Genomic DNA, 20,480 nt, shown 5'->3' with positions numbered 1-20,480 from the left:
CGTGGGCACAGGCGCGCCTGCGCAGCGCGCTCCGCCGCCCCGGCCCCCCCGAGCGCTCTGCCGACCGGTCCCTCCCGCCGTGGGTCGGCTTGCGCATGCGCGCGGCGCAGCGGCCGCCGGTCCCTGTCAGGCGGTGCCGCCCGCCCGGGCCGGTGCAGCGCTCGCCGCCCCCCGCCCGCGGTGACAGCGGCCCCGCCCTCCCCCTTCCCGCCTCCCCCTGCAGCCATGGCGAGCGGCCGGGCCGAGGAGGCAGCGGCGGCGGCGACGGCGACGGCCGAGGAGGAGGAGGAGGAGGCGGCGGCAGCGGCGGCGGCACGGCTGGCGGCGGCGCTGCGGCAGCGCCTGCGGGGTTGGGAGGCGGCGCTGGCGGCGGCGCAGCGGCTGCTGGTGTGGGAGAGGCCGCTGCACAGCCTGGTCACCGCCGCCGCGCTCGGCGGGGCCCTCTGGTGAGCCGGGGCGGGGGGCCGGGGGGGCCTGCACCGGCGGACGGCGCTGGCAGCAGCCGGGCGGGTGTGGCGGTGCGGCCCGAGGAGGGGACGCTTGTGAGCCCCCGGGGTGCCCGGCGATCCCCTCGAGGTGCTGCGGCCGGTGCTACGGCGGAGCCGGGGGATGTGCGCGGCCGGGCGGGACCGGGCGGCTCGGGCTCGCGCAAGCACAGCAGGCCCCTCCCCGCGGGGAGAAGGCGCCGGCAGCTCGGGCAGGGTTTGCCCTGCGGTGATAAACCGCGGCTGCGCCCAACTGGACGCGCGCCCGGGCGCGTTTCTGGTTCATTTCTGCATCTGTGCTTTATCGGTTCGCTTCACCCCGTAACCGCGGTGCGTGAGCCCCGGGCCGCCCGCGGCAGCACGCGGCCGTGTGTGTGTGTTGGTTAATCCCTTCTGCTCGGTGACCTTTTTTTTCCGGAGGGTGCTGATTTTTCACCAAAGCCGAGGCTGCTCGGTTTGGGCACCAGCACGTTCCCCCAGCCCGGCCTTCCTGTCCCCTCTGCCCCCCGGGCAGGGCAGCAGCGCCGGGAGGGTGAGTGGCAGAGCCCAGCTGTGGATGGGAATGAAAAACATCCTGTTTGTTTGGATAAACAGTGAGTCAGTTTCGCTGGCGAAAACACTCTCTGCCAGCAGCTTTCCCAGCAGAAAAGAGCAAGACTGTTCAAGGAAAGAGTTAAATGTTGATTGCAGATGAAATAGGAAGGAATAGACTGAAGTCAGAGAAGGGGAAAGTATGTGACCAAACAGCCTTTGAAGTCACTCTCAAGAGGTCGCTTATGTTCTGCTCCCTCATCCGCATGCTTATCAGAGGCATACGTGGTAGCTGGGCACTAAGTTGTTTTTGGATGCCTCTACCAGCTGCAAAGGTCTGAAAGCAGAGCTTTGAAGTTAGTGGCAGGGGGAGAGACATGCCATGAGGTGGCAGGGGAGCTAAATGATGATGGCTAAGGGTCTGTGCATAAAAAGGTCAAGAAACAATGAAAAATGCCCAGAATATGGGACAGCAGAGAGATTTAAATATCATGGAAGGGAAGGAATTATTTACAGTCTCATGGAGGATTCAGCCAGCATCCTTCAACTGCAGTCCATAGATGAGACAGAATAGGAGGAATTCTTCCTGAGCTGACATGTTAAGCACAGACTTGTTGTCCCATGAGAAGGGGTAAAAATCCTGTTGTTTAGGTCATTATAGGTCCTGCAAGCCCTTGGAAAGTGTGTGGCTTTTGTTCTGTGCTGCCCAGTGAGACAGATGTCACTTCCGAGTCCTCTGCCCATGACTGTGGCTGGGTGGAAGCACAGCCCTTTTCTGTGCAGTACGGCGAGATGCTCTCTGACTCCAGTCATTGTTCGGTGCATTTGAGATTAGTTATTGACAAATATTCACTGAAGAGAAGCAAAATAAAACAGCAGAGCAGCTTTTCTTTTCTGGAAAGGAGTTTTCATTAAAGGAGAGAGGATGTATACATTTCCCCAGCATCTGATTCTGGAGTGTCTTAAAAACAGCCTCCCTGAGCTGGAAGGAAAGTGCTAATGCTCTTGCTTGGAGGACAGGAGAATGCAGGCAGCCACGGCTGGCATAGGCACCGCCCTGGGACCTGTGCTTTTCTGTCTATGTGGAGTGGGGAGATAAACTCTTTGATGGTGGGATTGCCTGACTATGTGTGAGTAGTATTGTGTGAGCTGGTGTTTGGATTAAGCTGGTGTGTTGTTGAGGGACACCAAAGATTTTACAATAGAGTGAGCAACTAAACCGTGTAAGTGCTAGGGTCTGATTAAACAGGGAGTGATTTGTGATAAAAGAACGGGCACCTAGAAGCACGTGCAGGATGTGTCTTGGTGCTACCTGCAGGTAATGCTGGACCTTTTGATAACAAATAGGACATTAGTTTTCAGCAAACAGGCTGATTATCAACCAGTCTTCTGCTACAGCAATCTGTATTTACATTGTCTAGAGCCTCCACCTTGAGGATTCAGAGGGACTTGTACAAGGGAGCACTAGCCTTGTTTTACAAGCGAAGGAGGAGCTCAGGAGCAGGGGAGCAGAGCACTGGAGGTGGCAGGTAGTCAGCTGTCTGCTGTGGGGCAAAGGCACCATTTGAGAACGTTCTGGCGGGGGTGGGTGTCTGTGGGGTACAGTGCTTCCTGCAGTGGCAGGTAGCAGTCTGATATTTCTACTCTGTCCTACTCTGAGCTGTATCTGTTTACTCATTAAAAACAGTAACTTGCTGCTTTTTTCCAGCCTAATAATTTCTTGTTTGATTTCTAGGTTGTTCTCTTCCACCTCCCTGAGACCCCTCTTTCTCCTCAGCATGTCCCTTCTTGGCATCCTCTTGCTGGAGAGGTGGAAGCCCAGGTTCCTGTTTGATTTCTCAGGTATGTGATGAATATCACTGTAGCTAGTGACACAGTTCTGGTGTTAGCAGCTGCTGGGCTGTGGCCACAGCCAGGCCTTTCCTGTCTTTCTCATAGGTCGTGTAAGCCCTGTTCCTACTGTAACTGCAGGCTTTGGTGCTGCCTCTTCCCTATTTGTGTCAGAGTATTAGGATGTATCCTAATACTCTTGGCATGGGGAGAATTGTTCCCAGTGCTGAGAAGTTCTGGAAGTAGCTCATTTTGAGAGTGACTAAGGGGGCCCAGCTAGCTTGTCAGAGGAGGTGGTGACAGGGATGACACCATGTTTCTACTATGTCTCTTCTCTCCTGCAAATGTTGTGGCAAAAAGATCGTTCCAAGTCTGAGCATATCTGGCCAATTGAGCTGGGGGAAGGAAATGGGGAGGTTGGCACTGGTTTTAGTTAAGTGTAGCATGGGCTTATGCCCTGGAAGAAGCAGAGCAGATGAAAGCCACTTCTCCTTGCGGCAGGTAGCAGAGTGGATGATGAGGTCTGACAGCAGGGACAGGTAGTGTATTGTACCTGTACTGAACAGCATCTGGTCTCCAGCTAATTGGTGAGTCTGATCACTTGGCTTATCTTTCCATTTATTGAAGGGTCTTTGCCAATATTAGAAACAAAAGCAACAAGAGGAGTAGTTTCATAACGATGATGGACATGGTTTGGCTGCTGTCTGCTTTGAGTGCCTCCTTCATTGGAATTTATTAAATGACTGGACCCAGACCTGCCCACTGCATCTACTGCCGCTGTTCAAAGGCAGCTTGGGGCCATCCATCCCTGCCCCCCTACTCTAGGGAGGCTTTCTGAATGAAAGCCCCTCTATATGTGTGTTTGTAAGGTGCCCTGTATTTGACCTAAAAGGGTACTGACTTAAAGGGTGCTTTCACAGAAGTCCTGATAAGATTAGATACGTTTCAGCTGTAGTCTTGAAACTGTTTGCTTTGTGTGGTTCAGGTAACCAGGCAGCCAAACTGGACTGGCCAATTTAATTTCCTGCTTATTCATGTTGGATTTTTAAGGGAATAGTTTAAAGCCAATCCAAAACATCTCACTTGAAACATGTCCAGAAATGCAAAAGCCTGGTGTCCAATACAGAATGGTGTCATTGAGACAGGTGGGGGTAGAATCACTCCAGCAAGTACCAGACCTGTAAAAGTTGTGTTATCACAGAATAAATAGGAAATTCGTGCTGAAATCAATTTATATGATGCAGAGCAGTAAGGAATAAACAAGCAAACAAACAAACCAAAACAAAAAACAACCACACACCAGGGGTTAGGCTCATCCCGTGTCATCAGCTCTGGAAGAAGTCAGTGCTCATCCTGCTGATCCATATTTCACTCCCTGCTGCCTTTTCTGCTGCTGACAGCAAAGAACAGGGACACCCTTCTGATGTGCCTGGTTAGATCACAACCCTGCTTTCAGCATGGTCCACGGATTGTATTTCCTCAGCCTCCGTGAGGAAGGAGCAGTGCTCTGCGTTCCTGAGGGGCCTCTCGTTGAAATGGCACTGCTGAACACTTAGGGGTTCTTGTGTGGCTCTCGCTTCCCGCTGCAGCAGAGCTGTAGCTTTGTGGCTTTCCTCCTCAGTGCTTCCTGTGAGCTTTTCCAGGAGCTTTTGGAAGTAGGTCAGTACCACACCTTCAAGAGTCGGCACGTACATACACAAACCTCAGCTTGTGGCAGTTCTGCATGTCTCAGGTGACTGCTTATAACATCACTCCTGAAGGAATGCTAAAACCTCAGCGTGTATTTTGCAGTTACTCACATTCTGTGATCAGGGACACACTAACAGAAGCAAGATGCACACCCTTTTTTGGTCCTGTCAGAAGGGACTGCATATTTTTAGCTCCCACTCGGGGTATTTTCTCCATATGTAACAACCTCTACATGGGGTTCCACTTAAATATATTTTAAGGACGTAGGAAGCACCTCCACTTTCTCCTGGAATAGGTATCAAGTAAGGATGTTTTCTGTACCGCTGTTTGGCAGCTGCGTTTTGGTCAGCTCAGGAGAGTGTAGCATGGAAGAGCTTTAGCAAAACCTGCATTGCAGTTGAATGCTGGTGCTTCTTAAAAAGGGCCCCTGCTTTCCAGATGAAGTGTACACACAGATGAAGAATGCCTCTTGAAGAAGTGTTGAAAAGCTGTAAGAGCCAAGGAATCCATCAGTGATAATTTGTCAGTACCAACATGTAACCTAAACTTTGGCTGCCTGGACTCCCAAAAGAGTCTGGTGTATGTCAAGTGGTTTGTATTAACCCACAATCCAGTGTGAAATGCCGACAGCAAGATCTGAGCTGGTTATTGATGATCTGAGGCCACCTGTGGGTGTCCTGCTTGCTAGCACAGTTCTACCAGTGCTAGACAGCATTGCAGCACAGGTTGGAGTTAAGCCTTATCTAAGTGTCCTGTCAGAAATGCTCTAGTTTTTTTTGTGGTTGGGCTGTTCCTCCAACTGGTGTAAGACTCCAGTGCTTTGGGGTGGCCAGCAGGCAGGCTACTCTACTACAGGAAGCAAGATACTGTTGATTTTAAAGACAGCTTGTGTTTTGCCAGATAGTTGAAACCACGTGAGCACTCTGCAGCCTACTGAAATGTTCTGCAGCTCCCCAAAGTGTCTCCCAAACCTTCAGCAGCAGCTGAGGAGAGCTGCTTCACTCCCTCTGCTGGCATATTTTGGATTGCTTGGATTGCTGTAGCTCGGCAGAGAGGAGTGGGGTTCCTGTGCCCTGTGTTGCTGGCACTTCTGTCCAGCAGAGAACAGCAAGTAGCCCAGCACCTCATTTGGTAAGTGGTACAACCAGTATAGTGAGCCATCACAGACCAGCCAGTGCCAGATGTAACTTATTTGGCGATTTAGTGCAGGTAATAGATGAGACTTTGAGATAGAGCTGGATTTCTGCATGCTGCGAATAAGCAGCTTTAGATTTGTGAGCACAATAACAAAATACAGCAACAGCAGTTGTGCGAGAGAAGGAACCACCCCATGGGGGTGGAGCAGCGTCCATAATATTCCTTTTTCAGCCCGAGCTGCCTTTGTGAGCAGCGCTTGCTGGCTGCCTAGGCCGCCATGCCTGGCGGTCATGGGCAGAGGAGCGGACGGGTAGCCCAGTCTGAGAACAGTTGACTCCTCTTGTCAGACCCGATTACTGGAAATCTGGGTCACGCTCTCAAAGAATCGCCTCCTCCCCAGGCGGACGCCTCCTGCTCCGCGCACCCTGCCAGGCAGCTGGGGAGCGCCCGCAGGGGGAGGAGGAGTCTGACAGGCTTGGCCCAGCATCATCCTGTGTCTGGGGACAGCAGTGACAAGGCTGCTACAAGGAGTTGCTCTCTTCTGCGGTTTGAACCAGGGTCTGAGATGTTGACAGTGATGGATGTTCATCTCTTCTGTGCGTTTCCCTGGGGGAGTCACTGCTGCTCTTGGGCTTTGCATCTGGCTGATGACTCCAGGAAGGATTCAACCCCCTTTTTGCTCGCATTGCATTTTTCAGCCTGTTTCTAACAATTACCATGTACTTTGGACACAACCTCTCTTCCTTTATTTTAGTCCTGTTTATGTGGTGACAGGTAGTGTGAGGGATAGAGTCTCACTGATTTTTAGAACATCTTGGAGCAAGTTTGCTGCTGACCAGGCAGCATCAAATATGTATCTGTTTCTACCAGCTTTAGGACAGTAGGTTGACTGGTAGGGGAGGGTAGGCCTTGAGGGATCTTCACAGCATGGACAGACCCTTGTTAAACAGGAGGCGTATCAAGACTATGTTGCTGGAAGAGCTTTGGTTGAGCCCTGTACATCCTCAGACACTAGTCAGCTATCCAGGACACCCAGATCCACGGGCAGCCAGGCTCATGAGTTCCAGTTGTCATAGAAGTATTTGGGTTTTTCTCCTCTGAAGGCTCTGAAGGCAGAGCATAATCGTGTGTGAACTCTGCCGTTGAAACACTGCTTCTCCCTTCAACACTGTGCGGAGTAAATCCCTGTTTGATCGTCACTGGGTTTGGTACAGAGACGAATGGGAAAAGCTTTTCCTTGCTCTTATCCAGACCACCAGACCCTAAGAGTGTAGTTATACCTGTCCCTGGCACAAAGGGCTGTCAGGGGACATTGAAGAGCCCTAAAATTGGATAAGTATACACAATACTGCTATTTGTTACTTAATTCCATGGGAAAGAATAGAGATAGCAGGGAGATCTCTGGTATCTGTACAGAGCATCCTGCCAGGGACTGTGGTCCAGACTGGTCAGTGGGAAATGCAGCTCAGACCTGCTCCTGCCACGCTGAGCTCTGAGGCGGGAGCTGAAGCTGTGCCCAGTTCAGGGACCGTGCTGGCAGCCTTCTGTGGATGACGAGGGCCAGGCAGCTGTGCAGGGATGGTGCTGCCCAGACTTGTGGGACACTGGGTCAAACTGTATGATCCCTGCAGCCAAGCCCATGTGCTGGTACAAATGTTGTGCCACGCATTTGTCAACACAGGTTTCAAGGTGTGCTGGGCACCCTGAGATCTGAGCTCTGGCCACTCCAGGTCTCCAGGCGTGCTTCACTGAAGCCTGCACAGCTCAAACTCCACGCCAGTGATTCCTGCTTGCGTGAGAGCATGAAGAAGAAGGTCCCCGGAGTGCATCCCCTGCTAAGGATGATACATCTCCAGCTCTGCTCTGTTCAAGTGGTAAAAATGTCGGCTTGTATTTTTCACTTGACTGACTAATCTGCTGTGTTCTCTCTACAGCACAGCCATCAGAGGAGGCAGGAGGGGAGAGGTAAGCACACTGATGTGTTTCTTGGTGAGAGGCAAGAGTTGGGGATGCCTTAATTTAGTGTGGTGATTTCACCTGCCCTTTTTGTTCTTGTCAATAGCCTGCATGGCTCCTGCTGTGAAACAGTGGTAGCAGTTTCTAGGAGCTGCTTATCAGCTCAGGAGCCACAGTTTGAGACTCTGGGGAAAGCTAATGTTCTTTAAAGAGCAGTAAAGCTCAGGTGCTTCTGATGTTAGGAACTCACAGGTTTCTTCCCTGGATCTATCCTGGACTATTTTAAGAATCCTCCAGAGAGAAGGAAATCCCCAAGACTGACTTCTGCAGGCCATATGTGCTGTCTTTGGTGGCGTAGCTTGCATCCCATGCTTGGCCGTGGATATGGGTCTGAGCACCACACTCTGGTTACCTTGGACTTGGTGCCAGAGGAGGCCACTCAACTAGTTCCACCTCCAGTGCTTCTGTCTGCTTGGCTTTGAGTAAACCGCTTTGCTTCTTGGGCCTGTGGCACGGGGATGCTGTGGCATGGTGTCTGCTGCTGCTGCTTGGCTCAGGTGTCTCTTGGCTCTCCTCCTGATTAAAAAGTACCTCCAAATCAAGTGTCTTCCATAGCTTGACTGAAGATGCAGTCAGTTTTGTCAAGCCTTTGGTAGGGATCTCCGCTTCTCAGTGCAGCTGTTCCCCCTCCCAACAAAACAGACCATGTTCAAAGATTGTCTTCTTGCTCTTGTCTGTCTCTAGTGAGGGGGTGACTTCAGGGGCACAACCTCACCTGCTCAGTGTCCCTGAGCTGTGCCACTGCCTGGCAGAGAGCTGGGTCACCTTCAGACTGTACCTGCAGGAACTGCTACAGTACAAGAGGCAAAATCCTGCCAAGGTAAGCTGGAGATACCTACTCTTCTGTGCAGGGGCTTTTCTTTCCATTATTAGTGGCCTAGGAGATGGAAGAATGTCAAATCAATATTTTTACAATTGCTGTCCCTGTTTAACATTTGCTGTTCGTTCCTTTCAGACTCTAGGGCATGGGAAGCTTAAATAATGAGTAATTGGCTTCTGGTATTTGTAAACTGAAGCTGAACTTAACCCCTTCTGTGAATGCCTGGCTATGCTTAGTTTTATTTCTTAGCCTGCAAAGGAAGCTCTTACATTGGGAGTGGGGAGAAAAAAGGGGAGCCTACAGTTGCTCCTCCTTTCAGAGGCTCCATTCAACCCTTTAAGATGGTCCTACCTATTTTGCTAGTCGAGATTGTAGCTAGCCAAGTGCAAATGTGGTGGTGTTTCTGAGTGCATGGCAACTTGTCGTTAACCACGTTCAAATGGCTGTGACGTGTGTTGTTTGGGAAGGGTATGTAGACAGGAGTTGCCTTAGCATCACAAAACAATAGAGCAGACCAACCACTGGGATTGTATCAGGCTTGCTGGGGTCCAGCGTGCCAAAAGGAGTGGGTTTCTGTCATTGCTAATTGTTCCTTTTCTGTTAAAACGCTGTCCCAGCTACAGGGAGTAGGAGACCAGGACCAAGATGCCCATAAAGCGTGAATTTGTTGGGACCAAAGCCCTTAGGTGGCCCTCACTTTTGTAGACCCTTCCCCTTATGACTGAAACTCTTCATTGTTGGTTTTAGTCGATGTTTGAACCCGTGGCCTCACTTGCAGGGTGTCCTCACTTCTCCCCCTTCCTAGGAGGGTGGAGGACAAGCCATCAGGGCTGCACTGTTATACTCCCACTTTTTCCGGAAGAGGGAGGTCCTGGTCTGGTGGGAGTGTGGGTTCCACTAATGCTTCTCCCAGCTGGTTTATGGTGTAGCCGTGGTGCAGCGTCTGCTGACTCTGTAACAGATTCCTGTCTCAGGACATGATGGGCTTCTCTGAAAGTGCTGAACTCCTTAGGGAAGATGAGCTCTAAAACTGCAGTTTGTAATGTCTTACCTTAGCCTTGGGGAGCATCATTTACTTTATGAAGAACTGTCCAATAAAGTTTTGATTCATTTTATTGGGGTCTTGGGTTACCTTGGTCTTCCTGCGCTTGAACCTCTAATGCTTACAGCTTAACCCAACCAAGCTGTCTTGATTGTCAGCATCTGAATGTACTCAGTGCAAAGCTGGTGTACTGACTGTTAGGAGCATCCCTCATTTTGCTCTAACTGGGATTCCTGCATAGATTTATCTCTGCCTCTTGTCACTTCTGTTTATTCCTCTCTTCCTTCAGTTCTGCATGAGTGTCTGTTCAGGCTGCCTGATTCTGGCTGTGGTTGGACACTATGTTCCAGGCATAATGATCTCCTACATCATTTGTGAGTATAAGCAGCTCTCTTGTCTGACTTAAGCTGAAACATGACTGTGCTGTTGATGCACTGGTAGAAGCATATTTGTGGTTTTCTTGAGGGGATCTGCGCTAGATGACAAATCGATACAGGACAATGTGCTCCTGGAAGTCTCTTGCTTTATTTACGTGCATGCGTGCAGTACAGCTGCAGAGCAGGAGAGGGAGCCGTGGCTAAAACATCCACCCACGGCCGGGGCTGTGCTGCTGAGGCTCCAGGGAAGCAGAAAGCTGCAGTCTCTCACTTCCTAGAGCAGGCAAATGCATGCGGAAAGAGTTGTTAAAGAAGCTGCATGTTTAGCAAATGAGACTTTTTCACTGCATCGTGAGTCTGTGCTAACTCTGAAGACTCTTGGTGATCTGCTGCTAGCACATCTACCTGTGAACTCTATGCTGCTACCCTTATAAACGTTTTGGTGATTTTTAGTTTTAATAACCTCATTTCAGAGCCTCTATTGCATGTTGGGGCTGGGACTCAGTGGCCGAAGTGGAGGGCTTATGCTTCACCTTAACATAAATCCGTATCTTAATTGGAGATGTTAGAAAAAATGGGCTAATCAAGCAGCTTTGGAATGAGTAAGAATAGCCATAGATGAGGATTTTAGGCAGTCAGATGAGAAAGCAAATGCCGTTCAACTGCACTTCCCTTCACACAGAGTTTCTTGCTGGCGCTCTGTGAAGGGCTGGATTGTTTGTTCTGTCTCTCACACTCGCCCATGCTGTGTTCGCAGTGCTCAGCATTCTGCTCTGGCCTCTGGTGGTCTACCACGAACTGATCCAGAGGATGTACACACGTTTGGAGCCCATCCTGATGAAACTGGACTACAGTATGAAGGTGGAGACGCTGCACCACAAGCATGAGAAGAAGAGTAAGGACCCACCTTCATTCTGAATTTTCTGGTGCTGTACTGCCGGGGTGGGGCCCTGGCAAAGGGACAATGGGAGAACAGGTCTGTCAGCACCCTGTGGTGAACGGCTAGAGTGGGGTGGGGGAAAACAGACTGAAACTTGAGGGTTAGGGAGAGAGCAACTGGGCAGGTGATCCTGGGAACAGCAAATCAGAGCAAGAGATTACAGTTGTCTCTGGGATACTTGGGCTTCTGGGAAGCCTGTGCAGCTTCACACAGTAGCAGAAGTAGCAGGAAAGTGATGTATAAAGGCATAAAATTCTTTCAGTCTCATGTGGAGCCTTTCTTCTCTTTCTTGTAGAGCGACAAGGGAGGAGTGAGCCTGCAGTCGGTGATGAGCCAACAGCAGAGACAGAGAGTGAGAGTGAGGCAGAGCTGTCAGGCTTCTCCCCAGTGGTAAGAGCACAAACCCTCCTAAAGAAATCAACTGTCCTGGTGTAATGTGCAGAAGCTCCTCACCACTGGAAAAGGGACATGAGCAGCACTGGTGTCGCTTACACAGTTCCCTGCGCTCATTTGGACTGGATGTGACCTTTGTATATGTGTGTCAGAGAAATGGACTGAGTGCCTTCCTTTACAGGAGCTCTGGGCATTTAGCTGTGCTGTGAGATGGGAAGCTTCAACTTCCAAAGGAATGCAGATACTTGAACCACTGCTACTTGTAGAAGCATTCATTTGGCCCAGTGAATGCAAAGGGGAAGGGATGTTTTGCTCTTTGGTGATCCCAGGAGAGGCAGAAGGATCAGAGCCTTCTAAGACTCCTACAGGCTGATCGCATCTTGGGTTGGCTCTTTTGGGTTCTTCACTGAGGGCAGACAAAGCCTCAGAAAGTGAATTATTTCAGGAAAGGCAGTGAGCTGAGACTTTCCTTCCCTGACAGTGCAGTGAGTGGTTTGCCCAGGCCCCTTCTGCTTTCATATGGTCTCTGTGCAGAGTCTCTCCAGCAAAGGACTTCTGCCTGGAAGGTCTGGTTTGTGCAGAGGTGCCTGTAGACAGCATTGATAGCCACACACCCAGGAATTTGTCCCTCTGCCTTCATCCCATGCAGGTGGATGTGAAGAAGACTGCCCTGGCACTGTCAATCACAGATTCTGAACTTTCTGATGAGGAGGCTTCCATCCTGGAGAGTGGGGGCTTTTCTGTCTCAAGGGCTACCACCCCACAGCTGACTGATGTTTCTGAAGGTACGTGATGGGATGCTTCACTGTCTTCCTGACCCTGAGTGTTTTGTTCCAGAACAACTGTCCCTCCAAACACAGGGAGAGAACCTGCCTATTGACAGGGTGAAGAGTATCAAAAAGAGGAAGCAGTAGTAGCAGCGCAGCATGCCCTGGCTTTGTGGCTGATCATGAGCTGGTACTGAGTAGACATTTGCCCTGATTACTGCCCCACAAGACAATGTTCTCTTGTCCTTCCAACAAGGCAGCAAAGCCATCCACAAAGTCTCACAGAAATAATTGCACGGTGTAGTCACACACCCATATATGATGCTGAGTGAAACAGGTCAGACACCCCACCCTGCCAGACTTACAGGCTCAGGGAAAGACTGGTCAGTGGTGAAGAATGTGAAGGTCACCCCTCAGATGTGGTCACTTGAGTGTCTGGGGTGATGATGTGCTGTGAACACAATTTCCCTGACCCTGTGGGTTTTAATGGAGGGCTCTAGATGCAGAGAGCATGAGCTGGAGAAGGATAGTCCTTTTCTCAGCACAGAGCACACAGACACTCCACATCAGTCGTGCCACCAAGAGAAGGACTAACTGCATATCCCTTCCTGCTGTGCTCCCGGAGCTGGGAAGATGCCCAAAAGTGAGCCCTGGCATGTCAGCTTGGGGAGGTGGATGGGAGGTGTCAGTTCCCTGGGTCAGGGTGAGGGAACTTGTGGCTTAACGCTGATGCCTTTCAGACCTGGATCGGCAGAGCCTGCACAGTGAGCCAGAGGAGTCGTTTTCCAAGGACCTGGCAGAGTTTCCCTCCGTGGAAGAATATCATTCCAGAGACCTGGGACCACAGGGCGATGAAGATGCGTTTGGTGTGCCTCTGGGTCCTGAGCTTGCCCACGCTGCCCGTGAGCTGGACTCAGCAGAGAAGGAGGCCGCGGACCTCTCCATCCTTCGCCTAGCATCTCCTCTCCATTTTGTAAATACGCACTTCAATGGGAGCGGGCAAGCGGCAGGAGGCAACGCAGAGCCAGAGACTGTCCCTGCCCCGGGCCTGGGCGTCTGCATTGACACGCTGAGTGAGGAGATCGTCACCACTGCCATCACCACGGCGGTGCAGAACACCCTCTCTGCCCTGCTGCGGTCCTCGGAGGCCAGCGAGGGGCCCTCCCTCTCCGAATTCCTCCCCACTGAGCCCGAAGAGAAACTGAGCTTCCAAGCACAGCTGTCAGAGACCGAAGCAGCGGAGACAGAAACAGCAGCTTCACCGGAGGATGAGGAGGAAGCAGATGACTTTGAGCTACTTGATCAGGGGGAGCTGGAGCAAATAGATGTAGAGCTGGGGCTTGGAGAGGAGCAAGAGGCACAAGAGTCTCCTGCTGCTCCGGCTCCCCCCTCTTCCACACTTGCTGAGCTGCCAAAGCAAGGAGATGAGGAGGAGGAGGCAGTGATGACAGCAGCATCTATGTCTTAGGTCTTCTTCACACTCCCCTTTTTCCTCCGTCATCACTGGAAAGAAGGAAGAACTCACGTGGTGAACATGCAGTGGGTTTTTAGATGTTTGTGTTGACTGGGATGGAAATGCATCAGTGTTAATGTGCTGTGTCTGGAATAACGCATCCTTTCCATCCTTCTAGAGCCCGGCTGTGCGTGAGATACCCCTGCCCTGCAGCTGGGGAGGAGCCGGCTCCTAGAAGCCTTATGCCACAATCAAAACACCAACCCCAGCAAATGCTTCCTAGTAATGGTGCAGTATTTTGGTCTGTCTTCTGTTTGTCTTTCGTTTTGCACGCAGAGTACCGAGCTAGCTGTAGCTGCTGCTAATACCCACATCCCCAGTAGGACAGATGCAATCTTATTTTATTGGGTTTTTAAATGGCTAAAAGTGTAAATAATTTTAACTTTCATTGGTTTTGTCTGGGGGAAGGGATGGGGTGCGCAGTCAAATGTGGTTCTTGGGGGCTAGGGGAGGGTAAAGGTGTCTTTGGAGGGGAGAGCAGCAGTAAGGGGACACAAGCAGACCCCTCCTGCGAACCGTCACCATTGTCCACGTCACTGCTGAACGGGGGCTTGGGCAATACTAGGTTTTTCCCTCTGCTGCTGGGTTGCTGTGGAGTCGTTTTGCAATCAATGAAGCCGCTCCTGGCCCTACTCAGTGCTCTGGTTTCCTCCTGCCGTGGCCTCTCCCGAGCACCTCTCTTCGGGTGCTACCAGCACCCCTTTTCTCCACCCCCTCCTTGCTGGGCCAGGCACCGCAGCGTGGCACCTGGACACTTGGAAGTGGCTTGAAGAGAGCCAGGAGCTCTGCTGCACAGCAGAGGAGCCGTGTTTTGTGTCTCTGGGGGCAGGGGAGGGGACGGGAGGAGGAGGCTGGAGGGAAGCTCCCCGAGTTTCAGCCCTCCCGTTGGGGCTGCGCTGTTCGCTCCCGCCTGTCGCTGCCTCTCCCGCGCTCCCCCGGCCCTCAGCCTCCCCCCGCCGGGGTGGGTGTTTCTGGAGCGGCCGTGGGGAAGCGCTTTCCCGGGTACCGGGGCCGCGGAGCGCGGTGCCCGCGGCGGGGAGGGGGAGCGCGAGGGCCGGGCCCGCGGGGCGGGGACTCGCCGGGGGCGGGGCTTGGGCTGGCCCCGCCCCACGTGACGCTATAGCGGAAGCGGGCACCGCACAAGTCATCCCCGGTGCGGCCGCCGCCATGGAGTTCCCGGACCTGGGCGCGCACTGCTCCTGGCCCGCCTGCCAGCGCCTGGGTGAGCCCGGCGGGACGGGGGTGCGAGGCGGCCGAGGTACCGGGCGGTCGGGCTCTGCTCCCGCCCGGGCGCGGCAGCCGCGGGTCTGGGCCTGTGCGGCGCGGACCGGCCGGCAGGGCAGGGGCCGGGCGCCCTCTTGGTGCGGCGGGAGGTGAAGGGCGGGGGCGCCGCCCGCCCCGCCCCGGGCGGAGGGTCGTGGGGCGGCCGCGGTCTCTGGTGCGTCCTTCTACGCGCGGGTGCCCCGCCGGGGCGGCGCTGGGTGCCGGTAGCCCGCGGCTGCTGTAGGCTGGCTCTGCCCGGCGGAGCAGCGAGACGGCGGCTCCTGGCCGGGGCGGTGGGGCAGGGGCCGGTCACCCCCGCGGGTGCCGGCCCTGGACGCCGCAGGCGGGCGCGGCGGTGCCGGGGGGCCTGTCGCGCGGCCTGTCCTTCCCCCGGGGCGCACGGCAGCGGTTTCCCCGGGTGGGTGAACCCCGGGGTGGGTGCGGCAGCATCACTCGCTTCTGGCTTGCGGCCGGCAGCCCCCGGGGAGGTCGGTATGATGTAAGGCTGCTGGTCCTGGAGCCGGGGAGGGTGCGTTTTGAGGAGGAGCCCGAGGTCTTTCTGAAGACCTAGCCATGGACCCACAGCCCCTTTTGTCCGTGCTGGGGGAAGAGAAGAGTGGCCGTGGCTTTGTAGTGGGCCAGGGCTATGCTTTCGGGAAGCCAGGAAGGGCCTCTGGGTGCAGGTGGGCAGCACTGACCTCTCAACGCTCTCTGCATGTGGCGTCTCCCCACTCCCAGACTTCCTCCCCCTGAAGTGCGATGCCTGTGAGCGGATCTTCTGCACCGACCATATTGCTTATGCCCAGCACGACTGCACCTCTGCCTACAAGAAGGTAAGAGGAGGTTTTCTGCGTAGGCAGGTCTAATCCAGCCTCACGCACAGAGCTGCTGGGCATTCCCAGCCAGCGATTAGAATAATTTGTTGAGCCTGCACCTGGGCATGACTTCTTTGGTCACTTGGGCATATGCATCAAGTCTGGGGGTTCCCTGAAAGCCTGGATTTGTATTTCTGTGCTGCAAACTTCCAGCCTGCTCTCTGCCACTGAGTGAAGTGGTTTGGGCGTCTGCTGTCCCTCCTGTCTCCCCTTCCCAGAGTGCGTGCATGTGCTGGATCAGAAACAGCCTCTTTGGAGGGTGCTGAGCAGGATCTCATCACAGATGACACTGTGGAAGCTGTGACAGGCAGATCCTGAAAGGGGGAGAGATGGCTACACAACACTTGAGGTTGCCCAGCTGCGTGCTTCCAGACCCCTTTTCTTGTCTCTACAGGATGTGCAGGTCCCTGTGTGTCCCCTTTGCAATACCCCAGTCCCCGTGAGGCGGGGGGAGATGCCCGATGTCGTGGTGGGTGAGCACATTGACCGTGACTGCAAGTCCGACCCCGCGCAGCGCAAGCGCAAGGTATTAACCCAGCACTCTCCACCTCAGTGCTGAGCTTTGCTGGGTCCACGCCGAAGCCTGGGGTGGGGTGAAAACAACACACGACCCAGCCCTGCCCAGTGCAGCTTCTGTTTGAGCAGGCTGAGGGCAGGATGGATTGGAGAGTTGTAGGTGTGTGCATCTGTGGGGCTTTGTGGTGCAAGCCCAGGACTGAGGTAGTGATGGAGTGGGGCTGGGCAGCCACATGGGATGCGAGGACGGGAAACTGTATGCTGCCATTAGGAAAATGCAATCAGCAATTAACTGTCTCTTCTTGCCAGGAGGGGAGATTGCTGCAGGGAGCTGGCCCTGCAGGAATCCAGCCCAGCAGCAGCTGGAGGGCTCTGGGCTGTCCCCACTGCCATGGTGGGCCAGGCAGGAGTCCCTGGGCAAGGCATTCTCTCTCCTGCTGTGTGTTCTGTGATCATAGGGACTATTGTCTGTGGGGACTGAAGCACTAGTGACTTACTAATGAACTATCTACAGAAAACTAGTATTTGGAGACAAACTCCAGAGTCCCACAGAAGTGGCACTGGGAGAGAACATTGGTCAGCACCCAAGGCCTGGCGTGGAGGGAGGGGACAGCCGCTGCCCTGCCAGGAACGTTCTGTTTCACCACTTCCACATTGTCTTTCAGATCTTCACCAACAAGTGTTTGAAGCCAGGCTGCAAGCAGAAGGAGATGATGAAGGTGATCTGTGACCAGTGTCACCAGAACTACTGCCTCAAGCACCGACACCCCCTGGACCACAACTGCAGTGGGGTGGGGCGTCCCCTCTCCAAAGCAGGGTGAGTGCCTGGGGACAGGAGAGCTGGCAGGGACAGGGCTGTTTTTGCCAGATGGGTCACAGGGAAGAAGCCAACCTCCTCCTGGTCTCTTGTCTGGGACCGCTGCTGCATTCTCACACTCCCTGCCCTGTGTGCCAGGGAGTCCTCCAGCAGCATTAGGGTTACCCGTGATGGTAAAGCAATCTTTCACAGGCATCTTGTCCGTCCTAGGCATGCTGCGATTGCGAGAGCCCAGTCATCTTCCTCTAAAGCAGTCACAGCATCGAGCAGTGGAGCTGCCCGGCCAGCAGACAGCCCCTCTTCTCCAGCCTCTGCCAGGTATGGTGACAACCTGACTTGTAATTCTGAGGTTGGCACAACCAGGTTCAGCTTGGCTGCCTGTGTGATGCAGGAGCAACAGCTCCCTCCTTGTGCATTGGCAGGGCTGCCTGCTCCTACCAGGGCTCCCTGCCTTGACAATAACTCAGCTTCTCTCCTGTTCACAGAGGAGGCACAGCAGCTGTGTCACAGGTTCCCAGCACCTCCCCTCCAGCAGTCATGCTGCAGAATGGACTGGTGAGTGGCCTGGCCTGGGCATTTGGGGTGGCTTTGGGTCATTCCTGTACACTGAAGAGCTACTGATTTATAACACATGCTCTGTATGTGACTGTGGTGCTCCCCAGCTGGGCTTTCTCTGGCAAATGGGGATCCTGAATGCTCAGTGGGGTGTTGGAGTTTGCTCTGGTGCCTGTGAATTGCAGTTCTCTGCTGTGCTTGATGCTCAGCTTTCCCCAAAGGGACAAAGTACACTGGCTGTTTTCCCTGAGTGTTATCTTTCTGTTCTGCAAGCCAAGGGCAGAGGAGGAGGCTGAAAGCTGCTTCCCACTGGTATTCTTAGCATGTTCCCTGCACTGGCAGGCAGGGCTGCACTCCCTGGGGCACAGGGAGAGAGCTGCAGGCCTGTGCTGAGCCCAAGGCCTTGGTCTTGGAGAGGGAAGAGGTGCGCCCACCCTTTGCCAGGCACGGCTGTGCCTGCTGTGTGTCCCTCAGGGCTGCCTCCTGCCACCTTAGCCAAGCTGGTGACAAGATGTTTTGTTTCAGAGTGAAGAAGAGGCACTGCAGCGAGCTCTGGAGATGTCCCTGGCAGAGTCAGCACCCAGCTTGGCACATCCACCCAGGTATGGTCTGGGGACATGTGGTGTCATGCCCCAAGCCTCCATGTGAGAGATGCCTGGGGCAGAGTCATGTGGCTCTGGGATGACATTCCTCTCAGCACGTGGCTCCAGCTGATCTCTCTGTGTGGCTGACAGGGAAAAACAGGAACAGTCCAGGGCCATCATGGAGCTCTGTTCAGCGGAAAGGGCTCTGGGGTCCTGGGAAGGGGCAGCGTCTGACAGCACAGAGTAGGGCAAACCATTGTCCGATCACTTGTCAGCTAACGAGCTTGGCTACAGCATGACAGAGGTGAAGCGGGAGTGTTCACAGAGGACACCTGGGAGCCTTTGTCCTCCAGCTCATTGCCAGGTGCTGCTAAAAGCAACATCTTACAGGCTGGAGTTAACAAATTCTGCTTGGCCCGGGGTGCTGGCTGCTGGCCCTGGCTGGATCTTCTGGTCCCTCCCCGGCCCCTGTTCACCCTGTTCAGGGTGATCCTCAGTTGCTCCCTGCCCATAGCTGTCCTGGAGGGTGGCAGTGACAGGAGTAGGGCTCTGAGGGATGGACCCTGAGCCTGGGGAGGCCGATGCATACATCCCACCGCTGTCCCCAGCAGCACACAGGAGGAGGAGGATCTGGCCCTGGCCCAGGCCCTGTCAGCGAGTGAAGCCGAGTACCAACAGTCGCAGCGGCAGGTGAGTGGGGTTGGCTCAAGGCTCTGTGCCCTGGTGGGGTTGATTCCTCGCTTGCCTGTGTCATGGTGGGGTCTTCCCTGGGTTCTCCTTCCTCTGGGCTCTGTCTAGGGTTGCTTTTCTCAGCAGGAGTGCAGCCCAGCCTGAGGCAGTGATGGCAGCACTGCTGAGCACATAGTGCTGAGGACTTGAGCAGTGGATGTGCCCCCTTGAAGGACAGAGGAAGCTGTCCATCCTCTCTTGCTCACTGTGTGCTTCTTCCCATTCCAGGCGCATGGTTCAAAGTCATCAAACTGCAGCATGTCCTAGGCAGGTGAGGTGGGGTCTGCCAGCAGATGCGGGATCCCATTTGTGACCTGAGGAGCAGCTCTGGCCTCCCATCTGGACGCCGTGGGGTTCTGGCCTGGACACTGATGCCGAGAGCCTCTCGCCAGGGACAGCTCGTCTCCCTGGGGGCTGTAAGTGAGCCACCAGATGCACACTGACACCTAAACTCTAGTACTTGCATAAAACTGGTGCAGCGAATTGCTGATGCTCCTGAAGAGGTGAAGAGACTGTGAGTGGGCTGACCAAAGGAAGGAGCATGTTGCCACAGCTGCCACAGCTGTGGCCCAGCACAGCTGGGACTGTGGGATGAGGGCAGAGCTGGCCTAGAGGGGAAATGCCACATGGGGACATCTCTGTGTACTCAGACATGCAGCCAGGATGCAGCTGCCTGCTGCAGTAGCAGGGGGCTGGATTTTGTGCTTTGGGAGGGGCTGCGGCCAGGATGGTCTCTCGCACGGGCATGGCTCGGCTGAATGTATGACCTCCCCGCAGTGTGAAGGCAGCGACTTCCCTGCTCCCTCTGCTCTCTGTGCCTCCCCTGCTGTTTGCATGCACAACAGTATGTTGGGCCTTACCCCACTTGGCTGGGCCCCAGGGCCCCTCTGAAAATGAATGGAGCTGCATTTCCTTTCTGGTTTAATTTAACAAGGGCCATTAACTGAAAAGTAACCTCGACAATAACTTGACTGTGCCAGCGTTGCTCACAGGGGGACCGCACCTGGCTGCTTTCTGCTGCCTTAAACTATCCAAGAGCCCTGGTTTAATGCTGCTGGAGCAGGAACACTTCCCTTCTCCCAGTTGTGCTGTGTGGGATCCCCCCGTGGGCAGCAGCAGCACAGAACCCCTTCTTGCAAACACAGCCCTGAGCCTGGAGCCAGCCCTTCCTTACTGCTACTTCAAGGCAGGAGCTGACAGTGGGGTGCAACATCGGCTGAGCTCTTGCAGGGGGGCCTGCAGCCATGCAGAGCAGTGCTGCTTTCCCACCTGCTCTCTTGAGCTTCTGTGCCAGAACTGCTTCTGCCTGGGGCCTGTTTTGCTCTGAGCAGTGTATGGCCAAGGGGGAGGTTTCTGCTGGCAATGCCTACCTGGGCAGAATGTGGGTTTAGTCTGGGCTGAGAGAATGCTGAGACTTGTCAAAGTGCTGCTTGGGAGAAAATAAAAGTATAGCACAAGGTGGAGAGGTGTTTTGGGGGAGTGGGCACTTAGTCTCCAGCCCCGAGTGGTACATCTCTGTGGACAGGGGTGCAATGGTGTAGATGGGGGTGGAGGGGGCACAGCTGTGCTGTGTCTTCCTTCCTTTGCTGTTGGAGTGCAAC

At 54.1% G+C, this 20,480-nt stretch overlaps 2 protein-coding genes across 5 annotated transcripts; both read left to right on the top strand.

Moving 5' to 3' along the window:
* The first annotated feature begins 89 nt into the window (after nucleotides 1–89).
* RETREG2 (reticulophagy regulator family member 2) lies at nucleotides 90–14,336 on the top strand. 2 transcript variants are annotated; one of them, XR_013922315.1, is made up of 10 exons: nucleotides 90–446; nucleotides 2,752–2,858; nucleotides 7,607–7,637; nucleotides 8,373–8,508; nucleotides 9,840–9,924; nucleotides 10,685–10,822; nucleotides 11,163–11,257; nucleotides 11,910–12,045; nucleotides 12,768–13,566; nucleotides 13,659–14,336. XR_013922315.1 is itself a non-coding variant. In XM_080347306.1 (9 exons), the coding sequence occupies exons 1-9, from the start codon at nucleotides 226–228 to the stop codon at nucleotides 13,493–13,495; spliced, it is 1,677 nt and encodes a 558-aa protein (XP_080203432.1). In that variant the 5' UTR covers nucleotides 184–225; the 3' UTR covers nucleotides 13,496–14,334. The 2 variants fall into 2 exon arrangements, 1 of the variants encoding a protein (XP_080203432.1); XM_080347306.1 differs by having other exon boundaries at nucleotides 184–446; nucleotides 12,768–14,334.
* ZFAND2B (zinc finger AN1-type containing 2B) lies at nucleotides 13,667–20,328 on the top strand. Of its 3 annotated transcripts, none has more exons than XM_080347312.1 (9): nucleotides 13,667–13,768; nucleotides 15,542–15,636; nucleotides 16,073–16,204; nucleotides 16,860–17,011; nucleotides 17,222–17,329; nucleotides 17,497–17,566; nucleotides 18,092–18,168; nucleotides 18,759–18,840; nucleotides 19,108–20,328. In XM_080347312.1, the coding sequence occupies exons 1-9, from the start codon at nucleotides 13,723–13,725 to the stop codon at nucleotides 19,144–19,146; spliced, it is 801 nt and encodes a 266-aa protein (XP_080203438.1). In that variant the 5' UTR covers nucleotides 13,667–13,722; the 3' UTR covers nucleotides 19,147–20,328. The 3 variants fall into 3 exon arrangements, with proteins under 3 accessions (XP_080203438.1, XP_080203436.1, XP_080203437.1); XM_080347310.1 differs by lacking the exon at nucleotides 13,667–13,768 and adding an exon at nucleotides 14,522–14,762; XM_080347311.1 differs by lacking the exon at nucleotides 13,667–13,768 and adding an exon at nucleotides 14,524–14,762 and having other exon boundaries at nucleotides 18,762–18,840.
* Nucleotides 20,329–20,480: the final 152 nt, after the last annotated feature.

The sequence above is a fragment of the Nesoenas mayeri genome (assembly GCF_963082525.1).
Source record: "Nesoenas mayeri genome assembly, chromosome: 6".
NCBI lineage: Eukaryota > Metazoa > Chordata > Aves > Columbiformes > Columbidae > Nesoenas > Nesoenas mayeri.
The sequence above is the reverse complement of the archived record's forward strand: the minus strand, read 5'-3'. Positions and strand labels throughout refer to the sequence as shown.

Coding starts and splice junctions, on each gene's coding strand:
- ZFAND2B (XM_080347310.1), top strand. CDS start 14,708: ATGGAGTTCCCGGACCTGGGCGCGCACTGCTCCTGGCCCGCCTGCCAG. Junction 17,567..18,091: donor TCATGCTGCAGAATGGACTG/GTGAGTGGCCTG, acceptor GTTTTGTTTCAG/AGTGAAGAAGAGGCACTGCA. Junction 18,169..18,758: donor AGCTTGGCACATCCACCCAG/GTATGGTCTGGG, acceptor CGCTGTCCCCAG/CAGCACACAGGAGGAGGAGG.
- RETREG2 (XM_080347306.1), top strand. CDS start 226: ATGGCGAGCGGCCGGGCCGAGGAGGCAGCGGCGGCGGCGACGGCGACG. Junction 447..2,751: donor GCGCTCGGCGGGGCCCTCTG/GTGAGCCGGGGC, acceptor TTTGATTTCTAG/GTTGTTCTCTTCCACCTCCC. Junction 12,046..12,767: donor GCTGACTGATGTTTCTGAAG/GTACGTGATGGG, acceptor GATGCCTTTCAG/ACCTGGATCGGCAGAGCCTG.